Here is a 21,825-nt window from a genome sequence, read left to right on the forward strand (position 1 = left end):
GTTTGCACAGACAAGGAATTTACTTTGGCAGGAGAGCCTACCTAGGCAGCCATTTTCGGCGCCAACTAGAAAGTTACAGCATAACATGAGGAGAGAGGAGGAGAGAGAAAGGCAACACCCAGACAATGCTCCTAGAGGAGTACAGTGTGGGAACAGACAAAAACCTCAGCACATAAGCACAACAACATTTACAAAAACAAGTGACTTGCAACGGGGAGTGGGGGGGGGTAGACAAGCAGCATCTGGACCTGCAGCCATGGTAGGCGCTGGACACAGACCCGCCAGCCACCCCGGGGAAACAAGCAGGCGAAGGCGTTGGATGGGGGTGGGGGGGTGGTGATATCTGTAGTAGGTGAAAGTTAATGTGTGAGTAGGTCTGGGTTGGCGCCCTCGACCTAGGCCACAATCAGTCCGATTCTCCCTGTGCAGATTGTGTTGGCCAGGAGACATCCTTGGTCATGACCCGGGAAGAGACCAAACCACAGATGTCGGTGGGGGGGGGAGCAAGATAGTCTCGCTTCAGCGCTCTCCAGGGGAGTTGTTTTCCAGCGACGACCTTGGCCAGGGCCTGTGCTGGTTACAGGGCTGAAAGTGTATAAGATTGGGGTAGTTGTTTTGACGAGTAGCCGCAACTCAATTTTCACGTCCACCCTTCAGGAAGGTCTCCATGTCCTCCATCTTCCTTTGCAGAGCCGCAAACTTATCCCTGTTGTAATCAATGCTGCGTTGTAAGTTCACAGTCTGAGCTCCAACAACTCTGCCCACCGCATCAATCATATCGGGCAGCCTAACGGGGCTTTTGATGGCTGCAGCTGTTTCCTTGATTTTCCGATATACAAAGCCAGCGCCTATTCCAAACAGCAGAAAGCCTGTAATCATGGTTCCGAATATGAAGATGTCTTCAACGTCCTCCACGGAAAGCGCCGCTAGACACACGACACGCCAATTCTCCCACGCGTCCATCGTGTAGCCAGCTGCGAACGTCCCGTCCGGACAGTTGGGTTCCCCCGCACCCGAGCTTCTCTTCGAGAAGATGGTGTCAATAGCATTGAGAGACCAGCTAATTAATTCCATGCTTCTAGTTTCGGAGAGTGATGATGAGAGAGTATCTTGAGACAAGACAAGACACAAGACACAGCCAAGCAGGGAAGGTCAGAGAGGGGAGGAGAGAAAAATGCGACCGCCTTCGTCGAGAGCCAAAGAAGGTTTCCTACAAACCCCAGGGCGTTAAACATTTAGTTTCATTTCATAGCAAATGCTTTTCTAAGTCAAATTCGTTCAATCGTGGTACTGCAGTTTGTTGGATGATAAAAAGGATACCTGCAAAATATGAACTTTGCAGAGTGCTTGGTTCTCAAGATATGGGTTCTGGAGTGGTTCACAGTGAGGGGGAAAGGGATGACCAGAAGAGCAATTAGAGTGAAGGGGCTGGGACGGGTTCCCATGATGCAGTGAAGGCACATGAAAGATGTGGAATTTGACATAAACATTTTGAACTTTGCATAGTGCCCGGTTTTCCAGATAATCGTGGGAGACTAACGCGGACACACAAACTTTGTATGTGTAGCATTAATAGTCAGGTCAGGTGGCTGAGCGGTTAGGGAGTCGGGCTATTAATCAGAAGGTTGTTGGTTCGATTCCCGGCCGTGCAAAATGACGTTGTGTCCTTGGGCAAGGCACTTCACCCTACTTGCCTCGGGGAGAATGTCCCTGCACTTACTGTAAGTCGCTCTGGATAAGAGCGTCTGCTAAATGACTAAATGTAAATAGAGAGATGTCTTGAGCAGATAAGGTAGAAATGTGAAAAGGGGCCATTGTCGGCATTCCCTATTTTCTGCAAGGAGATATTACAAGTGTTGAAGAAGTCACTGAATATAATAAACTACATGTTTAGGATTACTAAATACTCATTTGTTCTTGTTTACCTAAGCTTCCAGTTGAGTTGTGGGCGCGTCATTCGTGATGTGATTTGATTTGCATCATGGTGCAGCCTGTTTTCCCTAGGCTACTTATAGCGCGGATGGGGGCTTAATGGTCCCTTAACGATCGCTAGATGGCACTTCTTGAACACAGCCAACTGAAGTGGCCTTTGTCCATCTGTCATTCATTTCCGTGTTGAAAGTCGGTGACTATTTCTTTAGAGAGATTGTTGTTTAGCCCTTCAATCATTCAGCAAAATGTCATTTATTATAGGCAAAAGGATGTTACATTTACATTTATGTAAATGTTAGCAGACGCTTTTATCCAAAGCGACTTCCACGAGAGAGCTTTACAAAAGAGCATAGGTCACTGATCATAACAACGAGATAGCCCCAAACATTGCAAGCAGCCAAAACATGAAGCATACATTGTGGAAAACCAAATAATTGCCAAAGGGAAGAACCATAAGTTAAGTGCAGTTAAACAAGTTACAATTGAATAACATGAAACTCCCCACGAGAGTGCAAGAGTGTACCCGTAGAAAAAACAATCAACAGTAAAATATTTCACAGCGAGTACAAGAATTTGAAACCGTTACAACTAACCAACAAGAACAACAAGTCTCTCGAGTCATTGTGATTCTGGAGGAAACTAACATCAGGTCCAGCCAAGCATTCCTAAGTGCAGTTGTACTCCCGGAACAAGTGCGTCTTGAGCCTTTTCTTGAAAGTGGGAGACAGTCAGTGTCCCTGATGGAGGTGGGGAGTTGACTCCACCATTGGGGGGCCAGACAGGAGAAGAGCTTGTGTTGGGACTGGGCGCTCTTGAGCGGTGGGACCACCAGATGGTTGTCAGAAGAAGACCGTAGGTGGCGGGGGGGGGGGGGGGGGGGGGGGGGTGTAAGGCTGGAGGACAGACTTGATGTAGTCGGGTGCAGTCCCGTTCACCGCTCGGAAGGTCAGTACCAGAGTCTTGAATCTGATACGGGCCGTGATGGGAAGCCAGTGGAGGGAGATGAGGAGCGGGGTAACATTGGAGCGTCTGGGTAGATTGAAGATCGTTTTGAATCCTCTGGAGAGGGCCGGTTGCGCATGCTGGGAGATCGGCAAGCAGCGAGTTGCAGTAGTCCAACTTTGAGAGGACAAGTGCTTGGACTAGCAGCTGGGTGGAATGTTCAGACAGGTATCTTCCCATTTTACCCACGCAACTGTCGTTATTCAACTGTGACAAGGTAAATTCGGTTCTGCAATCAATGGCATTTTTTCCCCTTACATTACTTTTACTTACATTTACATTTATTCATTTAGCAGACACTTTTATCCAAAGCGACTTCCAAGAGAGAGCTTTACAAAGTGCATAGGTCACTGATCATAACAATAAGATAGCCACAAAAACATTGTGAGTAGCCAAAACATGAAGCACACATTGTGAACAACCAAAGTAAGTGCCAAAGGGAAGAACCGTAAGAGCATGTAGTTAAACAAGTTACAATTAAACAACATGAACCGCTATAAGTGCAAGTGTACCTGTGGAAAAAACAAGCAACAATAATAAAAACAACATATCACAGCGAGTACAAAATTGTTAAATCAGTTACCACTAACCACAAGAGCAACAAGTCTCTAAGCAAGAGTCATTGTGATCCTTGAGGAACTAACATTGGGTCAAGCGAACCATTCCTAAGTACCGTTGTACTCCCGGAACAAGTGCGTCTTGAGCCTTTTCTTGAAGGTGGAGAGACAGTCAGTGTCTCTGATGGAGGTGGGGAGTTGATTCCACCACTGGGGGGGCAGACAGGAGAAGAGCTTGTATTGGGACCGGGCGGTCTTGAGCGGTGGGACCACCAGGCGGTTGTCTGAAGAAGACCGTAGGTGGGGGTGTAAGGCTGCAGGAGAGACTTGATGTCGACGGGTGCAGTCCAGTTCACTGCTCGGAAGGTCAGTACCAGGGTCTTGAATCTGATACGGGCCATGATAGGTAGCCAGTGGAGAGAGATGAGGAGCGGGGTAACATGGGAGCGTCTGGGTAGATTGTAGACCAGGCGGGCCGCTGCGTTCTGAATCCTCTGAAGAGGGCGGGTTACTTTTATACTTTAAGTAGTTTGAAACCAGTACTTTTAAACTTTTACTTGAGTAAAAAGCTTGAGTTGATACTTCAACTTCTACAAAAGTATTTTTAAACCCTAGTATCTATACTTCTACCTGAGTAATGAATGTGAATACGTTTGACACCTCTGGTAAAAAAAAACATTCAAAATGTCTGATCACTCGTCTTGAGTTAACATATGCACCCATCAGACACTTTGCTTGGTCAACACCCATTTCTGTTGTATAGTCATTTTGTGTGCTCTGATGAAGGCAGCAATGCCAGTACGCATTGGTACATATTTTAACCTTTTAAATTCATGTTTTGACTTATGGGTTGTAAAAAAAGTGCACAAAAATAACAAACATAAACAATCTTGTAAATATAAATTGACCTCTCACAAAAGCAATACTGTATTAACAAGACAGCAGCTGCTTTGTGCCTGCCTTTGCAAATCAGTGGGTCAATGTATACGAATATTTTTAAATTGCAACATGATGGTTTTCATTTTGTTTGAGGTCAAGTATTTAGCAATTCAGAAAATGAAATACTTTTTTCATTTCTTAGCAGATTTCTAAGCACTGGTAATAGTTACACCATAATTGCAGCAAGTTTTCATTTAGGTATCTCAACTGTGGAGTGAGGGAAACCTGCAATGCCATCTAGAAAGTCCTGAAAGAAGAATACATGCCATGTTCAAATAAGGATCTGTGGATGAATACTGCGAGGAGATTTGAAGAGCGATGGAACTTTCCACATTGCATAGGTGCACTGGATGGGGGAAGCACATTGTGATCCAGGCACCTCCCAACTCAGGATCACAATTCCATAATTATAAGGGCACCTTCTCAGTAGTCTTGCTTGCCCTGGTAGATGCAGACTACCGATATCTGGCTGTTGATGTTGGAAGTTTTGGCAGCAACAGCGACGGAGGCATCTTTGCCAACTCTCAACTTGGCGAAGCCCTCCAGGCAGGTGATCTTGATGTCCCCCCACCAGCTCTCTTACCTTCTGCACCAGATTTGGGACATGCGCCATATGTGATTGTGGCTGACGAGGCCTTCCCAATGAAGCCCTACCTCCTCCGGCCTTATCCAGGGCGACACTTTCAAGAGGACATGAGAATCTTCAATTACCGGCTCTCAAGAGCACACCCTATAGTGGAGAACTGTTTTGGCATCCTCATGCAACGCTGGAGGGTCTATTCGCCATGAAAGTTTGCACAGACAAGGAATTTGCTTTGGCAGGAAGGTGCATACAATAAACATATACCTAAAATTTAAAATGTGGACTAACTATACTAAGGGTACATAAACTAGCAGTACTAAGTGGGATTAGAATAGAATTAAATATACAATAAAATATAAGTTGCCGTAAATTACAATATAAAAATACAAAAATACAAATATTACAAAAAATACAAATGTACAAGATACCATGTTGTAATGCAGTGCAAAAAGCAGAGTGTTTTAAGCAAGAAGTCATTTGAGTCAGTGTGGTCCCTTGGCCTTGTTGAAGAGGCCAACAGCGGAAGGGAAGAAACTGTTTTTGTGGCGTGAGGTATTGGTCCTGATAGACTGCAGCCTTCTGCCGGAGGGGAGTGACTGAAACAGAGAGTGTCCAGGGTGGGAGGAGTCGGCCACAATTTTCCTCGCATGCCTCAGGGTCCTCGAGGTGTGCAGGTCCTCGAGGGTAGGCAGATTGCAGCCAATCACCTTCTCAGCAGTACGGATGATACGCTGCAGTCTGCTCTTGTCCTTGGCCGTGGCAGCAGCGTACCAGACGGTGATGGAGGAGGTGAGGATGGACTCAATGATGGCTGAGTAGAAGTGCACCATCATTGTCTTTGGCAGGTTGAACTTCTTCAGCTGCCGAAGGAAGTACATCCTCTGTTGTGCTTTCTTGATGAGGGAGCTGATGTTCAGTTCCCACTTGAGGTCCTGGGAGAGGATAGTGCCCAGGAAGCGGAAGGACTCCACAGTGTTGACTGGGGAGTCACACAGGGTGATGGGGGTGAGTGGGGCTGTGTTCCTCCTGAAGTCCACAACCATCTCCACTGTCTTAAGAGCATTGAGCTCTAAGTTGTTCTGGCTGCACCAGGTCACCAGGTTGGCCGCTTCCCACCTATAATCAGACTCGTCTCCACCAGAGATGAGCCCAATAAGGGTGGTGTCGTCCGCAAACTTCAGGAGTTTGACGGACGGATGACTGGAGGTGCGACTGTTGGTGTACAGGGAGAAGAGCAGAGGAGAAAGGACGCAGCCCTGAGGTGATCCGGTGCTGATGGACCGGGAGTCAGAGACTTGTGTTCCCAGCTTAACGCACTGCTTCCTGTCAGACAGTCTGTGATCCACCTCACAGGCTTCGTGTGTGTGCCCTGATGCAGTAGACAGTATTGTGAAGGCAACATGCATACTCTCCAACTATCTGCATTCTGTTGAGGAGGGTCAGAATCCAGACAATGGGGAGCCAGCTGAAGACGATGGTGGAGAGAGCATCCTAGGTCCAGTCAGGAACCTGCGGGGAAACAGGGCATCGGCAGAAGCCCTGAGAGCGCGAGAAACCTTCCACAACTACTTCAGCTCACCAGTCGGACAAGTGCCTTGGCAATATGCCCATGTACACCGTGGTTCTGCTGCCTAAAGAAATTTCTGTCTGCCCTGATCAGTTCCTTAAATTGTTGATCCCAGTAGAGCATACAAATCAAAACCTTATCTTAAACATTTCTCTGATAAATAGCCTATGTAGACTTTTAAATGTTATCTGCTTTTTGTACAAGCCATGTTTCTTGAACTTGCAATGCAATGCAAACACATTTGTTGTTACAATAAGATTTTATTTAACAAATTAAACAATAACATTAATATAACTTGAATAAATATGAAAAATATAGCAGCACCGTTAAAAGCAGGAAAATAAGTATGTATGGCTGAGAATAAACAGCTCCAAACTCTGCCTGCCTGTGTCTGCATGACACACCTCCTGCATCTTTAACCGAATCCAGGACTGCCTTTCTGGGGGCAGACACCTCATTGCAGGGGCTAAGCTTAAAAGAAACTGAGTGACCCAATCTCTCTGGTGCTTCTTACTCAGGTAACCCTCCAGCATGCTGTCACTACTCTTCCTTTTTGCCTTGGCTGGCCTGGGAGCTACAGCACCACCCTCTCGCTCACTTTCTTCTTGGTCACACATCTGCTCTGCTGGCCCTGCATCCTCTTTCCGCTCTTCCTCGACATCCAGATTTCTCTGGGTCAGTGCATGAAGTGCGAAAAAAAGGTGCCGGTACTCTCTTGCATTTGCAAATCATTATGACATTTGAGATTTCTACAGTGGAAAACAAAACTTCTTTTGTACCTTTCCGAAGCCAGGCTAACATAATGACTTACAAACTCAAAACTTTTTTTTGTTTCTTGGTTTTCAGCAGTGAAAAATCTGTTACGCACTTACGCAGGCATCAGACAGCTTTTTCGAACTAGTGTCCGTAGAGAAGCAAACTTCTGATAGGGTGGGCCGACTGCTTGCCTTTACGTGATTCATCAAGATCTGAGATAAGTCATGTAGTGCTTGTGCCCTCTGGGTAGTGTAGTTTATGTAACGTTAGGGTCATTACCAATCTCTCTGACACTTTCTCTGTCAGTGGTAGAGTACCGGGCCAGCTACATGCGAGAAGTAGCGATACGCAAGAAAAGGTGCAGGTACGCTTAAGAGTAAAATGTAGAAGTGCCGGTACTGCATACCGGTGAGTACCGGCCCACTTCGAGCACTGCTCTGGGTACTCTTCAGATAATAACAAGTGTATAGGAGTCGTACTTAAATAATAACATTCAGGCCCCATGTGTAGATACCATTTTTCGAATTGTCACCAGATGACAGGATTGGTAAAGATCACAGCTTGCATCATTTCGAGTGTTTGCAATTGTCAAATAATAGGTAAGTTAAAAGGGCCTGAAGAGCCTACCTCCTAAAATGAAGTGGACTTGTCTAGGAAGGACATGGCCTCCATATACTTCCATCTTTTCTTCTGCCTGTTACCTGCCTGGCCACTCTTCACATCTCCATCCTCCCTCTTCTTTCTCACATAAGTGTCCCTCAAATGTTTCCACAACTTCTTCACTTCTTCAACTATAAAGTAGGAAAGTAGTACCGTATTTTACGGAAAATAAGCTGCAGCTTGTTGGCCTACTCCGATTTTACAGTTTTCTTGTGCTTGTGCGTCTTATATTTCGAAGTGGCTTATAGTCCGGTTTTAGAACAAAAAAGAGGTTTCTCTCAAGATCTCTACTGACCGTGCAGCTAATTTTATGCTCAACACTTGAACGGGGGCTTATTACTTGAAAGGAATTATTTACTGTTTTCTCAGTTACACTATCAGGGCTTGGAAATACAGTGACTTGCTAAAGTAGGCAAATGGCTAGTAGAACATAACATTTCATAATAATTTCAGTTAATCAAACAGCTGCAAACCTAGTGAAATGTTACAGGCTAGGCTAGCTAGCAAAGTAACGCTAGCATCGCTAACAACATTACTAATTCAACTTTGGTAGTCTAACCGAGGTCTTTGTAAGTTCGTTTTAGATATAATTGTATATGATAGTGTGGACAATAAGACACGGACGCGGTCTCTTTTCATAACATGTATTTTACCACTGCTCTTCTTGACATCGCCATTCGAACAGCCCTCACTGATTTCACGTAATGCTTTCAGCATCAAGCCTACGGCAACTCCCGAGGGACAAAACACCCTTGTCCGTTGTCACATAGAAAGGTCTGCTACAGTAGGCTATCCTCAGGATTTGCAAGCTAGCTAAACTTATAATGTATCTAAATAATTGTGTAGACATAACAATGGATTCTGCCACTAAAAGAGTGACTTGGATTTATTTCTGGACATACTATGCACAACCGAAGTGTGTAACAGTTACACAATGCTGTAAGATCGCCTATACTCGTGCATTGCTCTTGGTACCCAGAATGCCCTGCGGCAAGCTGAAAAGCTACTAAATTAAGGGCATTAGCTTAGTTAAATAAGCATTGTTTGGAGTTCTATTGTTGTGTCCGTTCTGTTTTGATATGTGTAATGCTATGGTCTATTCACATTTACATTTAGTCATTTAGCAGACGCTCTTATCCAGAGCGACTTACAGTAAGCACAGGGACATTCCCCCGAGGCAAGTAGGGTGAAGTGCCTTGCCCAAGGACACAACGTCAGTTGGCATGACCGGGAATCGAACTGGCAACCTTCGGATTACTAGCCCGATCCCCCCCTCACCGCTCAGCCACCTGACTCCAATAGTCTAAAAAATCGGAGTAGGCCAACAGTCTATAGTTTAGATAATTTGAGTGTTCACCCTGATTGGGAATGTTGTCTAGTTAGATCACTATCCAAGCTGTCCGCAGCAAAAGCATGAACGTGCAAGTGATCATTTGTCAGCATCGGTCCATGCAACGGTACCATTGTTTGCTTATGAAGTGCGGCTTATACTCTGATTTACAAACACAAAGTGCTCATTCTGGGGGGGTGCGGCTTATACACAATGCGGTTTATTTACCGTAAAATACGGTAGTTATGCTGTCATGGTTAAACGGTAAACAACACCAAACTGACTACACTGAGTCAAATAATAGGGATTAAACAGAGCACAATACAGCTCATTGAATAATAACTAGTTTGTTTGGAAACATTATCAAGGAAGATTTTATTTCTTGTCAGAATCTGAAAATAATTTTCCAAAGCCCTTTTTTGTAATGAAGAAAAGATTGTTATAGTTAGCTAGCTATAACAGTAGCTAGCGTAGTTGGAAGTTTAAACAAATAGGTTTTACATTTGAAGCTTGATATACACACACCATCGTCACACTGAAGCTCCTGTGCTATTTCTCTCCATACGTTGTCTTTAAACTCTTTGTCCTTGTAGTTCTTTTATTTTTTATCATATACAACCGGGTGCTGAGAAACAAACACAATCATCCGATCCGCCATGTTGAATGACTATGTGACGTGATCAACATAAAAATCGACCTTGGTCCGAAAAAAAAAAAAAATGCTGCAAATAGCCTACATCTTTCAGGTTGTTTAGAAGTTGCGGTTTCCCATCCCCCTTCTAATAATCAATTGCGTAGTGATCAATGGAGTTGAGTTCCCTTCAACATATAGTCTACTCAAGTCTACGGTCAACATTCCAAGCATTCCAATGCTTACACAGCACTCTAACTAGCCTGGCTCCGCCTTTCTACTTACTTCCGCTCAGTTTTAATTTTCCTTCAGTACTGCATCTGGTTTTGCGGTATATTAGCCGTTTTTTTGTCCGCCAAATTTTGGGCGGTCCAATCAGCGAACAGAGGGAGTGGCTGAGAACGATGACATTAATGTTGTGCGCTAGTTTGAGTTGTAGTTCAGTAATGGCGGTGGAGAAAGATGCAAACAAAGCCATTTGGTCCATTGTGGCAACGCTGCCAAATATCCAGAAATTAAAGCCAGAGCAAGAACAATCTTGGCTGAGTTTTGTTGGTGGCCATGATGTTGTGGCCTCCTCCCCACGGGGCTCGGGAAAAGTTTGATTTTACATTTACATTACATTTAGTCATTTAGCAGACGCTCTTATCCAGAGCGACTTACAGTAAGTACAGGGACATTCCCCCGAGGCAAGTAGGGTGAAGTGTCTTGCCCAAGGACACAGCGTCAGTTGGCATGACCGGGAATCGAACTGGCAACCTTCGGATTACTAGCCCGATTCTCTCACCGCTCAGCCACCTGACTCCAGCTCGCTCCGTTAGTGGTGAAGGAGTTGGCTAAAGTGAACATTTGATCAAGTGAGAAGATATACAGCATTCCAGGTATACCAACATTCAGATATGCGTATATTAATCAACTATTTTAAGATGTTAATATATGACACGTATGTGCCGACAACGGCCCCTTTTTACCATAGTGTGTCATATAGAGTGTGCTTGTTCGATGGACAAAGAGATGCATTTCAAATTTTGACGGAAATCCAAACTCTGTGTAACTCCTCCCTCCGCCATCCAACCAATCTTTGCTTGTGCGGCTCTGCGGTCTGCGAACGCGTAACTACGCGCTTTAGATTTTTTAGCTGTCGCACGTAGCCTGTGCGGCCTTGCTTTGCGGGTCTCTGCGGCGTCCGCGAACCCTATGCAGACGCATTTGACATTGAAGTATAAATCAGGATTTAGGATTGTTGAACCAATAGGCCGCAAGGTGATCCACGAAAAGTGTTTTAGAAAATGATTCCCGCTCCACAGTCTGGCATCTACACAATATTTAGCTCATAAAAAAGAACGAGTCGTGCTAAGCTACCAAAAAAAAGTTTGTCGCTGAAATTCCAGTCTTATCGTTGTCTATGTTTTATGCAGAACTAATTTCTTCAGAGCGTAATAGTATTTTGGTGGCACGGTTCGACACGTGATCATTGTACACCAATAAGGTAGCTGCTTTTTGTCAACATGGATGGATATGTTTGGAAAATAGAGGATGGGACCTTCCATGTAACAGAAATTCAGCCCCTGACAGTGTTTTGCCTGTGATACACTGCCGCTGCAAAAGTGCGTGTGAGACAGGCAGATGTTCATGTTTTTCTGCAGGACTGTGTTGCACAGACTTATGTCGTTGTTGTAATTGTGCCAACACAAAAGAAACTGAGGAACTGGAAGATAACTGTCCTGACACTGACAGCGAGGACTCAGTGTCCTTAATCTGTTATTGTTGGAATGCTGCTTCAGACAGACTTTTGACAAAACCTAAACTATTTTGTAAAAATTCAGCTTTTTGATATCTAATCAACTTTTTTCAATATCACTGATTATGTTTCATGACTTTTTCAAGCCGTTTCTGAGATTTACATGGGTGTGTACGTGAAAGCCTAGAGTGCAGACTGAAACGCTTAGATTGGAGGGGAGCTTCGGATGTCGTCGAAAAAATATTTGTAGTTTGCCACCATTGCCACAATTTTCGCTCTTCATGCTTCATTTTTGGATCAATAGATAGATAATTTTGTGCTGGTTGCAGACAGTTGTCTGTTGAATTCAACAGACGTACACATTTGTTCAGAGCCCCACGAAAGCAAGACAAATTATATTATGACTGTAACTGTTAGCTGCTCCTGGCATTCTCTAATCCCTGCTCTCCTCTCTTTGTCCCCCCCACACACATCCCTTGTGGTGTGGGGGGTTTGAGTTGTCAGCACCTGCCTGGTCGTCGGTCGGCCAATGCTGGACCTGGTCGCGAGTCTCCCGGTCCTGTCCTACATCTATAAAGTTGAACAATGGATTTTAGTGTTTCAAAACCCATCGACACTGTATGACTATGTTTAGCCTGTGTTCTGCTACTCTCTCTCACCAACCGTCTCTGGAGGAGGGGATCCCTCTCTGAATTGCTCCTCCCAAGGTTTCTTCCATTTTTTCTCCTGTTGGGAGTTTTTCCTTGTCTTCCTTGAGGGTTTAGGTTGGTTGAGGGGCAGTTCTATGGGCGTATGTGAAGCCCTCTGTGACATGCTTGCGTGTAAAAAGGGCTATACAAATACATTTTATTTTATTTGACAAAGTCCAACTCTCGCCCCATAGAGACCAATGCAAATCTGGTGACAATATCGTCAGAGAAAGCAAAAAGAACAAGATTTTGAAACTGCCGGTAGAGTCGTATTTCTGACCGCACAGAAATATAAAGGACATCTCTGGTTTCGGCAAAGTCTTGGGTCTCGGAAAATATCCTTATTTTTTGGATTGGACGTATAGTTTTGCGTCTAGGTTAACTTGTTTGAGGTGTGGATTCTACCTACATTTCTGTTATTCGCTCTACCCTCAGCGCATTAGCAATCATAGCTGCACCATCACTGTGGCAACCAAACAGACATGTGCCACTCAGTCTCTTACACAGGTGATTGGTATTAGCTTATTAGTGGAGTCACACGACAGAGTTTGATAGTATTTCAATTAGTGGTGGGCCGTTATCGGCGTTAACGCGCTGCGACTCTTATCGGTGATAAAAAAAATATCGCCCTTAATCTATTCTCAAAGTTGGGTTGGGAGCTGGGTCTATACTACGCAAGCTATGATGACTTTCACCTTGATATTTTAGCACGGATGTATACCTAGCCGAATTGCACTGTAGGGGGCGAGAACGAGTCTTCGAACCTGTGTGTATGCCTTGTGTATGAAATTATCACATCAAATGTGACATGCTAACATGGATGCAGCTATGAAGCCGCCTGGTTTGCTTCAGGGAAAATGTATTTTTAAGAAGCTTCCCAATGGAAACCTCAACAAGACTAAGGTTGTTTGCACCTTGTGCTATGCAGAATTAGTTCTTCCAGTCTCAAATACCTCCGAAACGCAAAGCATCCCTTAGCTAATGCGGAAGATGCCGGGCCAAGCACTGATGTAGCGCAGGGGAAGAGTCGTCGTCAAACTATGATGTTTGAGTGCAACCGAGGCAAGCCCGTCAGCACAGCTCTATCAGCCAAGCTAACTAATCTAATAAACAGTTAATAAACACAAGTACATCTTATTGAACATAATTTATTTTCATCACCAATTATCATAGTAGAACAGCTTTCTCAAGCAGTTTGTGATGCTTTTTTGGAAACAGGAGATGAGCTCCTGGTCTAATGCGCCACCTGGCTTGAGAAACCCGTTCTCAAAGACTTACTTTTAGTCATTATTTGGGTAGCACACATATTCTGAATGCCTTCGGCGGAATTCAAATGAGCAATTTTAATCTAGATTAACGCCAAGATTACAGTGAGATTAATCTAGATTAAAAAAATTAATCTATGCCCACCACTAATTTCAACCTAAAACAATTTACAAGAGGTGACTGCAGGTGCTGCTAATATCTGTTTTACTACTATTGCTAATGGAACTTTTTTGTTCTACTACGCCATTGAGTGCGTTCACTTGACCATGAGAAACCCGATTACTAGCAATTGTCGGTTTATGCCAATAATACGATTAGGCTACTCCATTTACATGTGTGTTTTTATTAATCGTTGTATGCTCCACGGACAAAACTTGCACCATCATCCTTCTGCAACAAAGTGTCGCCGTGTCTTCCTGTATCGGCCCTACTGCTGTATGTTTCACTCAATCAACACATTGAATCCTACTGAGAAAGCCGAGTAAACGCACTCAATGATAGGCTACATCTGCTACTGCTATTACGATCACAACTATAATTTCAGCTGTTAAAACTATAATATTCTTGTTACGACTAGCTAGCCTACTTCTTCTTCTGTTTAACAGTTCAGCTTTCAGCTTCTTCCGCATTGTAGGCTATTTCAGCTCTTACCTTTGTTAGATGATGCAGTTCAGCGTCCACACTGCCTCTTTTGTGTGACTCACACATTTTTTTAATTCATTTAAGCTTTCAGCTTGCGGATATTTTCAAATTTCTGTATTTTCAGCAATTAAAAATGAATAAAATCATCTTTCAGCATTCCAACGCATTTTCTGCAGGAAATGTACTTTCTAGTTCCTTATTCTGTTTTGTACAGTTTTATATATCATATTTCGTATTTTTCATAACGATTGTTTTTATGGTTGATCAGTGTTTTCATTTGTAGAAGAATGAATGAATGAATGTTACAACAACGACATAAGTCTGTCCGTCCGTCCCCCCCAGTAATAGTCTAATAACTAATGTAATATTGCACATATTTTCGTACTATTTCCCTAAAACAGTAAGGTTAGGCTACTTAGAGACCTTCCACTCAAAGTATGTTCTAAATGGCATAAATGCTGCCAATTATTAATTGACGTATTAATAATTGACATCGGTCAGTAGCCTAGCCTATCGATTAAGGGACTCAAAAGCATGTACACTGTCCGCTTCATTTGAGCTTGATAGGCTAAGCATTCTGTAGCAAATAATAACAATAAACCCACTATTTATTAATTAAAACTACTTCTGCATAGTAATGCAGCGAAAATAGAAACGTAAGCAAAGGCAGCAATCGCTATCGAATCAACAGACGTGCAATTTAGTGAAAGATAACCAAGTAGGGTAACTATACACTCATCTCACGATACAATTCACGAAACTGGGTGTACGATACAATATGTATCACGATATTTTGAACAACATTTTAAACGACAGATGCAATGAATGCACGCATGACGCAGGTGCAGAGTAGGTCACGCTCTGGTAGTTCAACCAATGGGTCAAATTGTAAAAATATTGCCATAACTCTACGATACATATTGTAAAATGTTTGTATTGCAATATATTGTTCCACGATATATTGTTACACCCCTATAACCAAGTCATCCATGGTATCTACACGAAGCTAACATAATAAAATCAACCATCTATATTTGTAACTGTACAAAGATGTTCAGAACAATATTTTAACACTCTTATGAACCAGCTAGGGACCAGTTCACACCTTTCGTAGGTGTGAAGGAAAGAGGGGGAGTTGACAACCCCCCCCCCCCTCAACCAATCACCTTCTGACTTCAGATAGGTCCTCCTCCTAACTCTGAACTTTATAAAACTCTTGAGATGACAAATCAATCTCTCAATCAGTCCAGCAATACCAACGATGATGTGGTAAACGCTGTCAGGATCTCGCAAAACTTCTCCTGGGATTCAACAAGATTAGTGCCAACACGACCTGAACGATTCTACAGAAGCAACCAAAATGCAATTCTAATTGCGACAGACTGAGATCACGCAGACTCAGTCTCATGATACCTGCAGTGGAGCTGAGCTCTGACTTCAGATTCTTCAAATGGGACCCAGACGCAAACAGTCCTCAACCTCATTGATTCAACCTGATCAAACGTAACTATGGTTAACGCTCTTTCCTTCCCGACATGGCATTGGCGTGAGCTACGTTTATGATTTTTAAGGATGTAATCATTGACTGTACAATTTCTTTGTTAGACCATTTCATTCTGTTCATCGATACCAATCTCATATCAAATTCATAATCTAACTTGTTCATACTATCCATACTTAATTTACTTACCTAATAAACAGTTCGGAAAATATATTTTGACGTGCGCGTGTTTGTTATTGTTACGATCTGCTCTATACTCTTAGAATGAATTTATTACTTAAGACTACAGATTATTACATGTTAAACACAGGTTTCATTTGTCCCTAAAACCAAATTTCAAGGTGGTGCCCCAACTAATTAATACTTGATTAGAAATTAAGCATATCTTTTCTTCAACGACCACATCCCGCTATAGTATATCATAAAAGGGGTGTCACCAGAGAATGAGTGGAGATTTGGGACTGGAACTGTCACTCTGAGTATCCAAAATGGCACCTAGGAGTGTCTCACAAGATGACCGGTTACAGTGAGAAGTGTCAATCAGAATTTTTTTCTCTGTACTATATACTCCTTATCAAATACGCCTAACTGTCTCACTCAGTCTTGACCTTTGAACTCCACTCGTCTTTCTGTCGTAAACAGACGGAGAGAGAATAAAATAAGCCAAAGCTCGTTAGGTTCAAATTCTGGGAAGTGGAAGAATATCAGTTGCAAGCTGTTTGGGTGAAACGGTTGGGCCTGCTTGCTTTCCTGTGTCCAGGAACGCTGGCCTTGACACTTGCTTTGTCATAATCATCTAGAACATGAACTGTGTGTTTGTCAATCAAAATAATTTTATGATTTGATAATAACATGGACATTGCTACTAAATAACGACTTAACAGAGCCAGATGCAGCAGGAGGAGGACTGTGGGCCATTGAAAAAAGGATGGGCAGTGATAGAGGAGAGAGGTGTTTGGAAAATGTGTGTGGTGCCAGATAGTAGTGGATTCTAACTGTCTCTACCTCTGCTGTGTCTGTTTTTGTTGTTGCGCTGAGTGGGAACACACACACACATTTCTTTTGTAAACACATACTGCAGCAGTAGCATTTTGCACCATATTTCCCACTACACTTATTTTTTTATATAACTACAGTAGAAAAGATATACTAACTCACACAACAGAGACCTGCTACACACTTTTACCCCCTCCCCCTTTCCCAACCTTCCTCCACCTCACACTCAGTAGTACTCTATCATCAGTAACCATGGCAACATCAGATAGACACTGTTAGGCTCGGAGCCAGGCAACTGTTTGACTGACAGCCAAATGTATAAAGGATGAGGTTTCTGCAGTCACGGTCAGAGGGAGAGACAGTATACTATATACCTGCTTGTACAACTACACCACACCACTCACCCACTCCATCCATTTGCCATACGGTTACTCCCTTTTTGTCTGTCCCTCCCTCCCTCTCTCCCGCAATCTCCCACCCTATCATTGTGAGCTTGTCATGAGGAAAATTGTAGGCTGCCAACATTCCTGTGAGTCATTGGGCTTGAACTCCCGTGCCATGCCAATCCGTGTCCTGTAGGTTGGTCCTTAGTCCTCCCTCAACCAGACAGTGGTTGGTTTAGCCAGGTTGCATGGTGCTTGTCTTTGCCCTCCCCCTGCGGTCTCCAATATTGTGTCACCCATTCACTGTAAGACTTTGGGAGTAGGGGATGGGTGGTGAGACCAAGCTAGTGGCCAGCTAGTAGTCCTCAGAGTGTGTGATTTCTGTGAGAGGGACAGCACATCTGTGTGTCACATTTCAGTGTTTCCCCTACCATTGTTTTGGAGGGGGGGCTATATATTCTATGTGCGAGATGTGGCTGTTTTCACATATACAGGCAATTCGGTTCTTGTTCGTCACCTCAGGAGTTCAATTCATTTGCGAGAAATGTTTGCGCAACGTTGCCCTTGTTATTTACACCTGATCGCCGGTCGATGAGTACACTAGATCCAGGGTGCCCTACCTGTGTAAAAAAATTGATGCACGGCCCTCTAGGGTGCCCTACCAAAGGAGAAAACATGGTGCAGTGCCCTCTAGTGTGCCCTTTCAGTGGATAAAACATGAAGCAGTGCCCTCTGGGTGCCCTACCAGTGGAGAAAACATGATGCAGTGGCCTCTGGGTGCCCTACCAGTAGAGAAAACATGCATCTTATTTGAACTCAAACATAATAACAACATGAGTCTCGTATTATATTACATGAAGCTTTTTTTTTTTTGGCATGCAAATTATTGCGAAAACAGTTGGCTCGCACGGAAGAAAAAGAAAAGTGATGAGTAGCTCTAATGAGGGGCCTGTGCCCCAGTAAAGATTTATGCTTTATTGCTCGTCCACATGCCCTAATAAACGCATAGAATAGGGTTTGCTTATCTTGCTAGGCTACTTGTTCGCACTGACAGGCATCTCACACAGCATTGTGGGGCCAGTAACGTGACATCCATTGAAAGTGAATGGGAGGCCAAATTTAAGTCTACCCCCCCCCCCCTAAAAAATCCAAGGGGAAACTGCATTTACAGATATGTTAATAGTTACCTCTCTCTCCTTCTGTCTCAGCAGGCCTTCCCACCCCTTCCTAATGAAGCTGAAATTGCACACACCAAAAAACTATTCCGACGCAAGAGGAACGATCGACGGTAAGGGTTCTCACACACACTGTTTCTTTTAACCCAGTACTTCAGTCAGTTCGCCCATCTTGTTGACACTTCTCTTTAGTTTAAGATGCGTGATAACAGGAAGCCAGGGACCAGACATTCAAGAGAGAAACACCAAAACAGAACCTGAGTTGCATGTGTGTGTGTAATGTTAGCAATGTCACCCTCAATCTCATGTGGATGAGTTGATACAGCTCCATGTTTCCTGACTGCAGGGCCCTTCCTCAATTAAATCCAGTTTAATCTGACTTTAATCTGAAAAATGTTTTGGGACATGTCATCGGAAAGGTTCTCCCCGGTTGCTAAGAAACCAGCAAGAACTAAAATATTTAGGTGTCTTGACTGAAAAGTAGAAAAGTTCAGCCAGAGTTAAAAAAGCAACACATTCTTTCTTCTTCTTTTAAAAGCCAAGGCTTAAATTTCTTTGGATATTGTGTGTGTGTGGATAAATTGACAGAAAGAGTAAGAGCTAAACTCCTTTTTGACGCCAGACCTATCGTATAAGTGTACGATATAGACAAGGGATTGATTGTGTGTGTTTGTTTCAACCACCTGTAATGCATTGCTGCAGCAGTCTGTTAAGTCAATTGTCCACTTTGGTGGCAGGGCTGGGTTGTTTCTGTGTTGACAAACTACTGATGGGCTCACGCTCTACTGCACTGGGGGCCCTACTCTTGGACCCTGGTTCTTTCCTCCATGGAGCTGTGGTATACGGGGCTGGTGTTTGTATCTTTAAGCTTTTTCTTAGTATTGGGATTGTTCTCTTTTTTGAACAACTGTCCCATTTGTTTTTTTCTTTCTCTGTGTAACCAAATTAACCCCCGCCCAGATTAAACCTGGCTATACTTTGGCCCAGGCCAGAGTATACCCCGGGGATAAACTGTCCTAGGCCAAACTATACCTGGGGGTGTTAAATAGCCTAGTAAGTAAGTAAGACTTTATTTATATAGCACATTTCATACAAGAATTGTAGCTCAAGGTAGGTCTAGAGTGTTTGCTTCCCTAATATTTATGGGTAATTTGTTCCATAGTTTTGGGGCGTAATTGAAAAAGGCCGAATCACCAATCTTCTTATGACTGCTTCTGGTGACCTCTAATAGGCCTGCATTTGATGATAGCAGTGTTCTAGCTGGTGTGTAGTTTATAAAGGAGTTAGCAATGTAGCTAGGTCCTTGTCCGTGTAGAGCTTTGTATGTGAGGAAAAGGACCTTAAAGTTAATTCTGAAGGTAACAGGGAGCCAGTGTAAAGTAGCTAGGACAGGACTAATGTGTTCTCTCCTTTTATTTTTGGTTAATAATCTAGCTGCAGAATTTTGAATGAGCTGTAGTCTTTCAGTGGTTTTCTTGGGAAGACCAGTGAAAAGTGCGTTACAGTAGTCCAGCCGGCTGGATATAAAAGCATGAATTAACTTCTCTGCATCATTTTGGTTTATGAATGGTCGTACCTTTGCTATATTCCTCAGGTGAAAGAAAGCTGTTTTGGTCACTTTATTAATGTGAGAGTTGAAATTCAAATCTGTCCAGGATTACACCGAGACTCGTCACCTTTGGTTTAAGACAGGGGGTTAAGCCTCCAAGATTCTTAATAAGCATCTCTCTTTTGGATTTGGGGCCACATAGTAGGACTTCGGTTTTGTCTTCATTTTATTTAAGAAAGTTTTCATTCAGCCTAGGCCATACTATACCCCTCTAGGCCAAAGTATACCCCAGGAAATAAACTGTCCTAGGCCAGAAAGGAAGAAGAGAAACGTGCCAAGGAGAAAGGTATGCCATTTCGATTGTATTGTCAACCATTTTGATTGCTTTGTAGCCTACGCAGCAACATTGTGGTTGGCCCCACCAAATCTCACTCCAAGGTTTCTTGAAAAGTTGGCAGCCCTGCATCAGGCTATTTTTAGCTAAACATGGCCATGTTCAGCTGTACCGCAATTTGTGTCAGCTGGCCCCGGAGTTAGAAAATGTACCTTACTGGCCATTAAGAGCATGACGTCACACACACACACCTCCTTATTGACCCTGACAAATCCAAGATGGCAGCATGATTAATCCACGTCAGTGTTCAGTGGTGTTTGTTTTACTAACAAGTCTTATTATTCTTTTAACATTCATACTGAAGTAAAGCAAAGTATTTATATATACTGCAAATAGCAAATTTTTTCGTTTTCATATTTGGGCTTCTGGGAAATGCATGGAGTTGCCTTAATTTATTTGAGAGTGAATAAACTCGAAACGTGACGAAACGAAAGTATCGTCATGTAATCATTGATTTCAACAATGTAACTGTATTCGAAATACCAACTATTTAAACTGTAACTGTGACAGAATACAGTTACTCATAATTTGTATTCTGAATACGTAACGCATGGCCGAGAAAAAAAAGAGTTACAATAACAAAACCTATAATTATCACTTGTGAACGAATATCATTCACAAATTACTAAACCTAGTCACGCGAAAGTGAATGAAGTAAACAAGTACTTTCTGTTTCGTCTTCTGAGCGTATGCAAGTCACGTGAAAAATGATCCAAAGACTCGTACCCGAAGACCCAGTCAAAATGAACGAATAATTTCCGTTTCCTCTAGCTAGGCAGTACTGAGCCTATGCAGGTTACGTGAAAAATGATCCAAAGACTTATAACCGCCCCCCCCCCCCCCCCTCGTTGAAATGAACGAATGACTCAAAAGAAGATTTGTTCATTTTACTGAACGAGATTCAAAGAACCGAGTCAGTAAGATGATCCGAACTTCCCATCACTACTGCTCACATAAGTCTATGGCTGCTCACCATGGCCAAAAAGAGTGCCCCGTGTTTTCCGCAACAGAGCCAAACAGAGCAAGAGCTTGCTCGAAGGTTACTCCATATTGGAAGATTTAATCAAAATGGCAGGGAACACCCACCCGCAAAATCCAGGAGAGGGCTGGCAAAAAGTTAGCCTGGTCCTAACCAGACTCGCGTACATTTCATTTGCACAGAGAGTCTGGCCTCGCTCCATTGACAAGCGTTGACTTCCTTGAAGGCGGGTACTCTGTTGAAGTTTAAAACTATTGGATCTGTCCAGATCCACTCTGATCTGCCATAACCAATCGCTAGCGTTCGCCTTAGCCAATTCCTTCACCACTACTGTAACAGAGCTAGCTGCCGTAGCTGGAAAATCAAACTGTTCCCGAACCCCGTGGGGAGGAGGTCCACAACATCATGGCCACCAACAAAACTCAGCAAAACTTGTTCTTGCTCCGGCTTTAGTTTATAGATATTCGGCAGTGTTGCCACAACGGACCGAATGGCTTCAGTCGCATCTTTCTCCGCCGCCATTACGGAACTACAACACAAACTAGCGCACGAC

The 21,825-nt window shown here is 43.4% G+C and overlaps 1 protein-coding gene across 2 annotated transcripts in view; it reads left to right on the forward strand.

Annotated features, from left to right (window-relative positions):
* The window catches only part of ctif (CBP80/20-dependent translation initiation factor), a 166,384-nt gene that overhangs the window by 105,677 nt on the left and 38,882 nt on the right, over positions 1-21,825 (forward strand). Inside the window, exon 8 of one of the 2 annotated variants that reach the window (XM_067258345.1) lies at positions 18,384-18,463. In XM_067258345.1, coding sequence (XP_067114446.1) covers positions 18,384-18,463 — 80 coding nt within the window. The remainder of the gene's footprint in view (positions 1-18,383; positions 18,464-21,825) is intronic. The other variant, XM_067258346.1, reaches the window with a different exon arrangement.

Source organism: Osmerus mordax, chromosome 20 (genome assembly GCF_038355195.1).
Source record: "Osmerus mordax isolate fOsmMor3 chromosome 20, fOsmMor3.pri, whole genome shotgun sequence".
Taxonomy (NCBI): Eukaryota; Metazoa; Chordata; class Actinopteri; order Osmeriformes; family Osmeridae; genus Osmerus; species Osmerus mordax.